This window comes from Chenopodium album, chromosome 5 (assembly GCF_948465745.1).
Source record: "Chenopodium album chromosome 5, dcCheAlbu1.1, whole genome shotgun sequence".
NCBI lineage: Eukaryota > Viridiplantae > Streptophyta > Magnoliopsida > Caryophyllales > Amaranthaceae > Chenopodium > Chenopodium album.
Window position 1 is genome coordinate 11,907,123 of NC_137838.1, and position 13,622 is coordinate 11,920,744.

Sequence of the window (13,622 nt, forward strand, 5' to 3'; positions counted from 1 at the left end):
GGGGAGTGATAGAGTATAAAACATATTCCTGGACCTCAACCATTAGTTTAAGCTTTTGGTTGATTTGGTCCTCTAACATGGTATCAGAGCCAGCGTGACAAAAAGGTCACGGGTTCGAATCTCATCCACCCCCACTTTCAAGTGGAATATTAAGCGCTGGGTATGAGGAGGGCCCATGCTGCAACCACACTTCTAGCCCAAACGGGCTCTCGTGTGAGGGGCGGGTGATAGAGTATAAAACATATTTCTGGGCCTCAACCATCAGTTTAAGCTTTTGGTTGAGTTGGTCCTTTAACAGTTTTAAAATTTTGCATATAGATTTTAAAAAAAATTACCTTAAAATTTACTCCGTAATAAACAAACAGGGCATTGCACAGGGCACAAAACTAGTACCCCCTCTGTCCCAATTTACTTGCAACATTTTGACTGGACGCGTTTGTCGATGCACATGTTTGACCGTTGATATCTTTTATTATATATAAATATATATATATATATAAGTTATAAAAATTTTATATTAAGAAACTATACATTAAAATAGACCCAACTACATCTTACATGATTACATTGACTTTCATATAATAGTTAAAAAAGATGGTCAAAGGGAGATATGTGAATAGTGCAAAAAGTCAAACCGTTGCGAGTAATTTGGAACGGAGGGAGTATAAAAATAAAGTCATCAACCTAGTGCATTGGCATGTGTACAACGTTGATTGTGTCATATGTTTTGGGACAGAGAGAGTACATATAGATATATATTTATATAGTATAAAATATATTCGTGTGATTCAACCATCAGGTTAAGTTTTTTATTTTGTTGCGATAAACCTATAATTAATATGGTGTCGGAGCCAGCGTGACACAAAGGTCACGGATTCAAATCTCATTCATCTCTCACCTTCAAATGGATTATTGTGCGCTGGGTATAAGGAGGGTCCATGTTGCATCCACACTTAAAGCCCAAAGCGAGGGGTGTGATATAATATATAAATCGATCATGGGGTTCGACCATGGTTAAGGTATAGAAAAATGTCTTATACTCTATTATATATTATCAACACAAAAGTGATAAATTGAGTTATTTATCTAACCTAGTAAAAATAATTACAAGCTCTTTGGTATTAGGCTATACCATTTTTATTAATATGCATAAACATAAGAAAAATTTTATACATAGGCAGTTGATTGATTAATTTATTACAACTTATAAGAAAAACTTTATACATAGGAAGTTGATTAATTTATTGCAACTTATAGCATTGTGCTCCAATTGATGCATCAAGTGTAAGCTCCATACCAAACTTATTCTTTATACTAAGCCAATGACAATCATCAAACAAGCATTTACGTTCATCAGTTGGTTGGGCCACATCTACTGGGCTCAGAAACTTGGGCCCCCATGCTGGAGTTCCATCCTCAAATGAATTATGGGTCAGCCTCCTAATATTCGACCCATCCACATTTGCAATGAAGATCTCCCCATAAGGCTGGTAATGATGTGGGTTTGATATGGGCTCAGCTGATACGGCAGCATAATCTGAAGTAAACACAATGCTCTTCCCATCTGGGCTAAACCATGGGTGATTCGCACGACCGCCCGATCCACTTTGGATCACCTTATGGAGCCCCGTTCCATTCGGGTGGATCATGAATATTTCGAAGCTTCCACTACCCGGATTCTCACGATCGGTTGCAAACGCGATCCATTCCCCATCGGGTGACCAATTGCACATGGTGTCGGTCCATGGACCCTCTGTTAGCCTATGGATACCACCCGTCTCACCTTCCTCGGCGTCCATTATGTAAAGATTCTTATAACCCGATCTGCCTGATCTAAACACGATCCATTTACCATCAGGTGATGGTGATGGGAATGCATTATTTTCACCTCCATGGGTTAGCTTTTTATAGCTCAAATCATCATCATCCACGTTGATTGCAATTATATCAACTTTAGTCCTTTCAGACGCAAAATTTGGACCAACACTAGTATAAACCACACCTTTTCTTACCGGGTCCCAAGCAGTTGTAAAAGCCATTCCTTTATGAACCAACCTCTTATTCGACCCATCATGGTTCACAACATAGAGAAACCCATCATCTAAATCAGCCAAATAAGCAATCCGATAACCCGTGGGCGAGAAAGACGGAAATGACCCGTCAACCCGAAATATAGAGACATCGGGTACTGGATGCTTAATATTTTCAAGTAGAAGTATTTGATCCCCACCTCTTCCCTTCTCTCCGTTCCCCCCACTCTTACATTTATGGTACCCTACTCGGGTTCCATCGGGCGATAAAAACGGGTTAAAGTGATGGTTTTTGGGCGAAACGGGTCGGGTCACATCCTTAAACACCTTCCTCTTAAGATCAAATACCTCAATATGTCTATAATTACTTTGAGGTCTTCTAGTAGCCACAACAATAAACTCATCATTACCCGGTGAAGTACCCGGAGTGAAAGCATGCAAACCCGGTGGTGTGACCCGCTCCACCACCACCGACTCGGCCTCAACTCCGCCAACTCGTGGAAGACTCGCCTTGTAAACACTCCACCACCCATCATTCTCATCCCTCCTATGAAAAAACAACGTATGATCATCAACCCAACTCGGCCACCCGCCGTGCTCAACAACCTTGACCCGGCCCGACCCGTCTCTAGTCAAAAACACATATATATCTGTCCCAAGCTCCTCCACCTCCCCACCCCATCCCTTCTCACCATACGACGCCACGGCCGTGTAGCTAAAATCCGCCACCCCAACCGGCGTCAACCTTCGACTTTCACCACTAAATATATCCATAGAATACACCGCTGCCCAACTAGTCCTAGGGACACCCGAATCCTCACGAGTCGACACGTAAACCAACTCTTTCCCAACTAAACTCGGGCTATCCTTCATTGAAACCTTCGATTTAGTTCCATCTAGTAAAGGAACTCGTACTCGATCCCGATCACCCGCCTCGAGGGCGACCCTAAACCCGGGTCGAGTCCATGAATCATCAGCAACATCAACAGAGTCAAGGAAGATACTGGAAGTCCCGTTTCGTTCGGTGACGTAAATGATCTGGAGAGTAGAAGATGAAGTGGGTTGATTTAGGAGAGAGAAAATTGAGGATGAATTAATGGGGAAATGGCCATTAAAATTGACTGAAACTCCATCAGTGAGTTTGAGTTCTTGATGATTGAATGAAATTGAAGGTGGAGATTGAGTTATGCTAATTGGTAAAGTGTAGATGTCGAATTTGTACCTTGATCTTCCTAGTGTTGTAAAAATTATAGATGATTTTGGGGAAGATGATGAAATTTTGCAGAAATTGATGAGAAGTAATAATACGATGAGATTAAAAATTGGGTTATTCATATTTTGAAAATTTGAAGGTTGATAATTTGATAATCGTAGAGTTTATTGTACTGAGATAATTGATAAATTAATAACTTTAATAAAATGTTTGGGTTTTACAGAAAACAGGTGATTTTCAGGGTTTGTTCTTGTTTTTTTTTTCCCAAATTTATGATAGAACAGTGTAAGTATATGTGGATATCATGTTGAAATGTTGATAAGGTTGTTCTTTATTAGTGAACATTAGTATGACACTTAGAATCTTAGATAGTGATGTATATTTTAATTTTGTATTATTAGTACTAGATTTTTCTTGTAATGAAGAATGAGTCGAATCATTTTAACGTTAGCTTATACACACGTAGAACTTAGGAGTACTTTGTAGAAGATATGGACTTTGAGCAATAGGGCCAAGGATGATAATAATATATGAAGTAATATCAATGGTTATATTCCCTTTGTATTCTAATGCTTGCCATTATTTATTTGTTTAAGATAATTCGACCTTATTTTTAGGTGTAGCAAATTGTAACTTTACTCTTGTATTTATGGAATTACTTGGCCAACGTTTGGGTAGCACTATTGAATATTGTTTTCCATCCAATTAAGATGTTATTGAGGCCCATTTTTTCATTTTTTCTGGCAAGTTAATTAAGGACTTGTTCACATTTACTGAATTGAGCTGAGCTGAGCTGATCTGAAATTAAGGTGAAGTGAACGGGCCCTAACTCTCCCTAGCTACCTAGAACTCAATTGAGCCGCCAAACCCTAAAAATCAAAACCCCCAAATTTATTTAAACTCACAAACCCTAATCTGAATTACTAATTTTAACCCTAATTATGTTAATTGCATTCAATTAAAACTTGTAAACAAATACAATAAACAATGAATTAAAAGAAAAGTGTGAAAATTAACTAAATTACTGAGAAAAGTGAAAAAGTGGGTCCCGATAACGTATTAATTAATGAGACGGAAAACGTTACTGGGTAGTGCTATCCAAACGTTTCATAACTTTCGGGTACTTCTAAGCAAATAAAAAAGGGTAATTGTTCACAAATATCCCTATTTTAGGGTAGTTTCTAGACAAAAATTCCTTAATTTTCTCTTCCAATTATTTTTATGAATCCATTATGGACTTTTGATGAATAGAGACAATAGAGTAAAATTATTCTTATAAAGCAAACAAAAAGGGGTGAACCAGGTAGAACACCAAAAAAACAAAAAACAAAAAGGGACGTAGGAGTGTTTAGGGTAGGGTATGGCCTCATTCATTATGATTCAATTTTATAATTAATTGTGCTTATATGGAGAAAAGTTCATTTACTCCATTGGTTCCATTATAACTAGAGCATTTGATTTTTTAATTTTTAATTTTTATTTTTATTATTATTATTATTATTATTATTATTATTATTATTATTATTATTATTATTATTATTATTATTATTATTATTATTATCTCAAAAACAAAAGTCATACAACCTACAATAAATTAGTGGGAAGCCGAGATACAATCTGGGCCTCCACTCCTCTAGCTATTGCAAATCCTACCCTAGTGAAGATATGAGTTGCAGCACGAGCCCCAATGTCTTGCGCCGTCGAGAACCTCTGAATCCGCTTCAGTAACGCAACAACCTCTTTCTCCAATTATTATTATTATTATTATTATTATTATTATTATTATTATTATTATTATTATTATTATTATTATTATTATTATTATTATTATTATTATTATTATTATTTTTCATAATTTGACCATTATTATCTGTAAATTTAGTTGGGTTTCATTGCGCTATCCTATATATATTGTTTGAACCACTTTTTCCTAGATACCCCTTTAAATTAACATGTCTAAATCTCAAATATCTAGAGTTTAAATCTTGCTAAATGATGGTACTTAGCCGCTTAGGGGTAAAGATTTTCCTACCTTCTCCATTACTGATCCTTAACATTTGGTCATTATATAATGAACCAAGAATTTCACAAGAAAAATAAATATTAATAATGAACCAATAAAACTGAGAGTGTTTAGATCTAGACAGTGTCCTACCTTCTTTTTAAGTAGTATATATATTGTATCAACCACATGGTCAATATCAACATATACATGCCCTTTTGAAATCAAAACATTTATTTTGGTAACGGTTCTAGTTTAATTTTGTTGTAGTGAATAAGGTATCTTGTTTTTTTAAGATGATCTAGCGGATTATTATTAGGTAAAGATGGCATGGGCCGTGCCGGCACGCGGGCGGCACGGGCCCAGCACGATTCCGGCACGGCACGGCGGCCCACCTGTGGACCGTGAGCCGTGCCGTGAAAAAAAATCTGGGAATCGGCACGAGGCACGGTGGTCGGCCCGTGGGTCGGCACGCCGGCACGACACGTGGCACGGTCTGGCACGGCAGTGGTAATTTAATTTTTATTATATATGTATTGTTGTTTTTTGCTAAATTAATAAAATTATTTATATAAACTTAAGCATAATTAGATAAATAATTTTTATAACCTTAATTAAAATAAAGTTTGTTCAAAACAAAATATATTAACATTAACATAAACATAAATTAATAACATTATTTATATAAAATTAAGTTGTACTAAAAAAATATTTATATATCGTTTTTTTTTTACGTTCATTTAAAAAAAAAAAAAAAAAAAAGTGGCACGGTTTGGCCCGCGGCCTGGCACGGCACAGCCCACCAGGCACGTGGGCCGTGCCGTGGGCTGGGGTGTGCCAAATTTAGGCACGGCACGGCCCGGCACGCCCACCACCGCGGCACGGCCCGCTGCCCATGTTTATTATTAGGGGTGTTCAAAAATCGGTTCAACCGAAAAAATAACCTGGACCACACCGGACCGACCTCGGATCAGACTGGACTAATTAATCGGTCCGGTCTTTGGGTCTAGAAATTTATTTTTTCGGTCTAATCCAGTCCAAAACCCCGTACAAAACTGTCTTGGACCAGACCCATTTTTTTCCTTAAATTTATGCATAAAATCTTAGATAATGGTTAAGATTATTCTTAATAACCTTTGAAAACTTTAATTATATGAGCTTTTTTATACTTAACATATAAAAAAAAAATGCTAAAGTAGAGTTTTCTTATACTTTTTTCGAGTTTTCCATAATATTATTAAAACTAGGTTATCCCCGTGCAGTTAAAATTAACCTTTCTTATAATTTATATTAAGTTGCTTTACATTGTATATGAATATTAGAATTAAATATATAAATAATTTACTTACTTACATTTAAGGAAAATAAATAAAATTGTTACCACAATGAAACATCTATCAAACAAATTAGGTATGTGAAACTATAAAAACTTGGTTAATTGAATTTTATATAGACATTTATACGTTAACGTCTTGTTAAAAAAAAAAATGTCAAAAGTATAGACTAAAAAAAAAAAAATCATTAATAATTGATGACATCATACATAAAATTGGTGGGAAAAAATTTAATGTGAGAATGACACATAAGATTGTTTCATAAGATCATTAATATCAGCAATGTTTTGGTTTAGTAATAATTAATAGATTTTAGCATTTTTTAAATAAAATTCTAAAATCAGCCTAAAGTTGTCCGGTCTTGATTTTGGACCGATTTTTTCGGTCTGGTTTGGATTCGGTTCTAGCTTAATCAGTCTGACCTTCAATTCTTGAAATTAAAAATTTCGTTCTTCGATCTAGCGATGAACAGTCCTTATTATTGTTATTTTTTTTTTATGAAACTGAATGTTAGATTCTTATCAGATAGATTATTGAGAGTTTTATGAACTTTGAAATTATTGTATATTTGTATCCCAAGTTACAAGCACATACATGTCAAGGTGAAAAGTTGAATGTACATACAATACTTATTTTATGACGTATCATACATTGATTCACAATAAATTAATAACTTGCTAGCAAAAAAAAGTTGGTATTTTATCAGTATGTTGCAAGTAACATAGTACGTACATGTTCCTCATTTCATGAACTAAATTCGTGCATTCCAGAATGACCCTATTTCGATCCGGTTGAACAAGCATACTACTATTTATTTTTTATTTTTTTTTTTTATCAGTAAACTACGGGGAAGGGCCCCATCCTATCTCAGAAGTGGGGCTGTGAGGAGTCGAACCCCCATCACATGGGGGGGGAGATGGAGGGACTAACCATCCCTCCATCCCCTCACTCCTCACAAGCATACTACTATTACTAGTATATGACCTATTCATTTATTTCCAAGCATACTAGTATACGACCTATTCATTTCAGTTACCGTTTTACATTTTCTTTTCCATATTACAAATTATATCATATTGCATACTCACTCTATCCCATTATATTAGTCTCATACTCATTATTTGGTCTCAACTCCTCTCTTTTCTCATCAGTCCCACTTGCAATCTCATACACAAATTTTGCTTCACTTCTTTTCAAATTAAACTTTACTCTTTAAAGGACGAAAAGACTATTATGTACTCCGTAATATTGCTATAGGTACACTCGAAACCATACGTAATATAAATTGATTCTTTTCTCAACTTGAATAGGTACAAATTTGTACTTTCTAGCACTGAAAAGGTACAACAAGAAAGAGAGAATTCATAATACGGCAAATTATAAATAAAATGAGTAGAAATCTCCAATAGGATCCAATGGCCAACTGTTACGGCAACAAGTACTCCGGCATCTCTCCACGTTTCACGTGGCAAGAGTTAATTCGTCCATACCTAAGACGGCTCGATATACACACATATTTATGTTCATTGGATCACCCATTTTTTTATATTTTCTAAAATTCCATATTTCATTTGTACGATTGTTTCTCTTACTAACTCACATGCATCGTGCATGTTATTCTTTCCCCTTAATTGCGCCTTTAACTTTGCACTTCTAACTAGATCACCTAAAATAAACTACTATACATTTTTGTAATTTATTCTTCATGCATGAATTAAGCAATATTATCATGATGATTGACACTAATTTTGGCCATTATGGACTTATAAATGGCCAATCAAGAAAATACATATTATAGAGTTTTAGAGTTATAGGTACTAATTCGTAAATTCTTGATTTGATGATTTAATTGTTTATAACCTCTTTTAAATGCATGTTTTTACAACCTCTATCTTCTAAGTACATGTTGGACAATTAGATTGATATCATGACCATATAATGTTTGTATTACATGCATGAAGTTAACTTTATGGGTAGAAAGTTAATTGATTTGAACGAAGCTTACATCATTAATTAATATATACTCCCTCTGTTTCAAAGATTCTACTACCTCCGTTACATATTATTTGCAACGATTTGACATAAAGTAGAGAGGAAAAATGTCTAATCGTTGCACATAATATGTAACGGATGTAGTACTTATTTTTTATTTTGTATGAGCTGTATTTCAAATAATTTAGCTTATTAGTTCGTTATTGCTTTTAATTTATTCCATTTTAACAAACTCTTAGCCTTATACTATATCATCATCTTACTTTATATGGAGTTCTATTTTCAATTTTTCAATCACTCTCTTCTACTATATCAACTTATTTCATACACCCACTTACCTTTACTTTGCATCTCTTAATTTATTTATCCACAATTTTATATGGACACATATCCTAAACATAATTCAAATATTGAGCCATCTAGTTATCGATGTGATAACTAGACTCACTAATCTTGCTTCTCAATCCTTAAGCACAACGCATTTTAATAATTCTTCAAATGTTTGATACCTAGTATAAAGTCGACTAGGGTTTGTCTCAATTATTTTATGGAGGTTATAATTAACTACTCCATTAGATTAAATAATATGAAGCAGAAAAGTAGGCTATATTCTTTCTTGCATTGTTTAAAAGGGAGACAATACTAATAAGATCCTCATTAACATTAATCAAATAATTAATTATACATCTTCACATGCTCATAAAGATTACTCGAACATAAGCAATGGCACCATACGTACTAAAGGACATAAAACACTTAAAATAACATGATTTATCTTGATTAGTTGACTAATAATCATTCATAAGATCTACAATCAACATTATATATATATTACACTTATGATAACACAAAAGCCACAATTATAACACTTATCCTTCTTTCCCTAAAATTTGCAAAGGGAAGATGGTTAAGTTATTTCCTCTTAACAATAGTACTAAGCTCTTTATCATCTCTTTCTTAGTACTTGTTTTAGCAAAGCCAAATGTAGCAAAGAGTGTAGTAAATTTCGGGGCAAGGCCCGATGGCCGGACCGACTCAACCCAAGCCTTCCAAAAGGCATGGTCTTGGGCTTGTAGATCGACAAGGCCGGTCACACTCATTATACCACATGGAAGATTTGTGGTCCGACCCATGTTCTTCAACGGTCCATGTAGGAAACAGGTCACCTTAAGGATAAAGGGTACAATCATCGGGCCATCGGATTACCGGGTTTTGGCCCGGTCAAGTGTATGGTTAATGTTTTACAATATTAATGGTCTTGTTATTAATGGTGGTACACTTGATGCTAGGGGTCACGACTTTTGGTCATGCAGACATCGTATAGGGTATTGCAACAATGGAGCACAGGTATAAACTTAATGCATTACTAATTTTAATTTTATAAATGGATATATAATTAATCTTCTTTAATTTGTTTGTGGTATTTTTTGTTCATGATTTTAGGGAATGATTTATGTTTCTATAAAGCTGTCAATAAGTTGATAGTATCATAGTATAGCACAAGTAGTGTAACATATTATAGTTAATATGTTACTTTTTGTAAAAATATCTAATACCTCATAATTTAAAAAGTTGATGTCATGTAAGAAATTGCATTTGGTCATGCAAGGCAAAAACCTAGCATGTAAGTACTTGTATAATAAGCAAATTTATAAATATTGACGTGACAACTACGTACAAAATATAAATTTGCTTATTATACAACTATGTATTATTTAATCTCGCTATTTAAGCTATATTGTTTTTTAATCATTATTATATTTTTTTTTTCGTCTATATCATTCTCATAATGTCTATTTTTGTGTAATTTGGAGCAGTCTATATCATTTGTATCATGCAAAAACGTAGTGTTGAATGGATTGAAGTCACTGAACAGCCAAAAGAGCCACATGAGTATAAAGAACTGCAACAAAATAAATCTCAATCACTTGACACTTAGAGCTCCGAGTGGGAGTCCTAACACTGATGGCATTAACGTTCAACACACTAATCACTTTACCATTTATGGTTCACTGATTAAGACCGGAGATGATTGTATTGCCCTAGGACCTGGCACCCAAAACGCCGTCATTAATAAAATTGCTTGTGGTCCTGGCCATGGTATTAGGTATGTTTTTTACATGTTCTTTGCTCTTAGCTTTATGTACACAAAATTGACCTATTTAGTTTTTTATATTTGGTTGTCACGTCAATAATTTAAATGAAAATATTAATACTTGATAATTAATTTTGTTTGTCAAAAAAAAAAATAATTAATTTTGAATGAAAGAAAGGCATTACTTTTCATTTGAAGGGAATAATGCAATTAATTGAATGTTTGATTAGCATATAATGTGGATCCAATGCTGCCTGATACTTTAAGTAAATAAATGTTGCAACTACTGCCTACAATTAAGGATGCCTGCTGTAATTAAATTTAATATAATGTGAAGTAATTAAGGGTGTGATTAATTGATTATCTAAGTTAACTCACTATATTTTAAGTCTAGGTCTATATTGACTCTTACAAGCTAGGTGTAGGAGTTAGAGTGCGATCTTAAGCAATAATAGTCTCTTTTTGTTTTCCCTTCATCATGGGAGGGAGAAAATAGTCTCATTTTTGTATCGAGAATCCCACATGACCATATTATTTCTAGTTGCACCACATATTTTCGTATTGGTATTGGTGCAACACAAGTTATGCTTGTTGTTGGTGCAATACAAGTTATGCAACCATCGCATAATAATCTATAAGATGTATAGGGTACAGAAGGCTGTAAAATAAGAAAATGACTCATATAATAGTTATGGACTTATGGTATACAATCATCTCCATATTATCACATCCTAATTCTAATATCGTTGTAAAGGTTTGTAAAAATTATGTTGCACATTTTAATCAGTACGTACAAAATATCTATATTCGGAGTTTAATTAGCTCCCCCTATCTATGCCCTACTTCACCCCTCTCCCCAAAATATATCATATTCATGTATAAGAGTTATATATTAATTATATGAATATTGATGTAAATTTAAAGTATAATTTTCTATTTTGCAGTATTGGTAGCATGGGAAACAGCCTACGAGAATCTGGAGTAGAAAATGTATTAGTGTCAAACGTAGGGTTTTGGAAGACAACAAATGGTGTAAGAATCAAGTCATGGGCTAGACCTAGCAACAGTTTTGTCCGTGGCATCACGTTTCGAAATCTCAACATGTACAATGTTTATAATCCTATCATTATTGATCAAAAATATTGTCCAAATAACCAATGCCCTCATCAGGTAATATTTTACTTCGATACTCTGTAATTCTTTCATCAAAAAATCGACTTAACTAAACGAATAATGGAAAATATGTACTCCGTACATGACAATTAACTAAACGTAATTTGTGACATGTTTAATTAATAACAATTGTTATAATAGAAAATAGGTTATTTTAAGGTCCGTTTTAACTCTATTTGATACATAAGTACTTATCTATTACTCCGTATCTATTATTACTAACATAGATTGTTATTTTTTTTCTTTATTGACAGAATTCCGGAGTGAAAATTAGTAATATAAAGTACGTAAATGTAAAAGGTGTATCAAGAACCAAAGAAGCAATAATATTTACTTGTAGTCCAAGTAATCCATGCACAGGGATCAAATTGAAAGATGTTAGGTTAACTTTTGGGAATAAACCAGCAATATCAAAGTGCAGCTATGCTCGCGGAAGTAGTCGAGGCAAAGTTACCCCTCGAAGTTGCTTATATTAGAACTCATTTCTTATGAGTTAATTACACATTGTTACTATAAATTAAAGAAGCTTTTTTTTAATATTTTAGCTTCTTGATTAAACTTAGCTTAATTGTATGTATAAACTTCAATGATTGATGGCTTATATATAAATGGATGTTTTATTATTACATTAGGGCCGGGCTCTGTTTGTTTTAGTTGTAATGGAAAACTATAATTTTTCATTGTAACGTTTTTAATTAAGGGATAGCATAATTGTAAAAATGATTTCTCTTAGTTTGTATGATTACAAGAAAACTTATGGAGGAAGAAGTATATGAGAGTGTAAAAGAGGAGATGAATGAGACTTATCTAACAATTTGTTGTAGTCTTGAGGATGATTTTCATCTAATTGTATTTGAGAAATTGATAAATTTGCGATTCCAGGCCACATGCATAATATTTCACCAATGAAACAATTTCACTTAAAAAAAGAGAAGCAAATCCTCCCTCAAAAGAAGAGAACAAAAATCATGTCTTTCTAACGAAGAAAAAAAGATCCTCCTAAAGATTGAAAGAAAAACTTTGTCTTTCAAGGAAGAAAAACTCAAAAAGTTTATACATACAATTAAGCTAAGTTTAATCAATAAGCTAAAATAAGCATTATTGAGTATGTAGGCTAAAACAATAAGCATCTAACCAAAAAAAAAAAATTGAATTTGTGGAAAATGAAGAAGAGACTAATTAAGGAATGACTTAGGGCATGTTCAGCAGTATTTTTTATGTAGTTTAAAGGTATTTTCACCAAGTCAAAACACTACTTAATAAAAATTTGACTACTAGGCTTATAGGCAATGTATTGATGTTGGAATCTATCTATCTATTTATCTATATACTATACTAAAAGAGAAGCGGATCAATGTGGAGCTGTCAAATGTCTGTCTCTGATTCGCTTCTCTTAATATAGTAAAACAACTAGCATAGTGCCCGTGCGATGCACGGTTTATAAATCAAATTATTAAACCCGTAGGAAAAAAAAAACAAAGGTAATTCATTTACTATTAAAGGACTTGGTTACTAATGGTCAATAAAAAAAATAAAAAATTAAAGGAACGTTATTTGAATAGTATTTTATGTTATTTGAATTTCTTTTAATTTTTTATAATGTTATTTTATTAATTGAAAAATAATTGAATAATACTCCACATAGCTATATAAGAAGTGGACTAATTTATTTATATATCCCGTTGAGAAAAAACTAAAATTTTCTTATCATACCATCCGCATCAATAGCTACAATCAATCTAATATATACATGTTTTATTTACCCGCCGCACTCATTAAATCT

At 33.5% G+C, this 13,622-nt stretch overlaps 2 protein-coding genes across 2 annotated transcripts; one reads left to right on the forward strand and one right to left on the reverse strand.

Moving 5' to 3' along the window:
* Positions 1-1,020: 1,020 nt before the first annotated feature.
* LOC145631909 (uncharacterized) lies at positions 1,021-3,705 on the reverse strand. Its single transcript, XM_081684135.1, has one exon. The coding sequence runs from the start codon at positions 3,363-3,365 to the stop codon at positions 1,242-1,244; it is 2,124 nt and encodes a 707-aa protein (XP_081540261.1). The 5' UTR covers positions 3,366-3,705; the 3' UTR covers positions 1,021-1,241.
* A 5,740-nt stretch (positions 3,706-9,445) lies between these two features.
* On the forward strand, positions 9,446-12,471 carry LOC145630448 (polygalacturonase-like). Its single transcript, XM_081682703.1, has 4 exons — positions 9,446-9,918; positions 10,389-10,678; positions 11,611-11,836; positions 12,094-12,471. Exons 1-4 carry the CDS (start codon positions 9,475-9,477, stop codon positions 12,313-12,315), a joined length of 1,182 nt encoding a protein of 393 aa, XP_081538829.1. The 5' UTR covers positions 9,446-9,474; the 3' UTR covers positions 12,316-12,471.
* Positions 12,472-13,622: the final 1,151 nt, after the last annotated feature.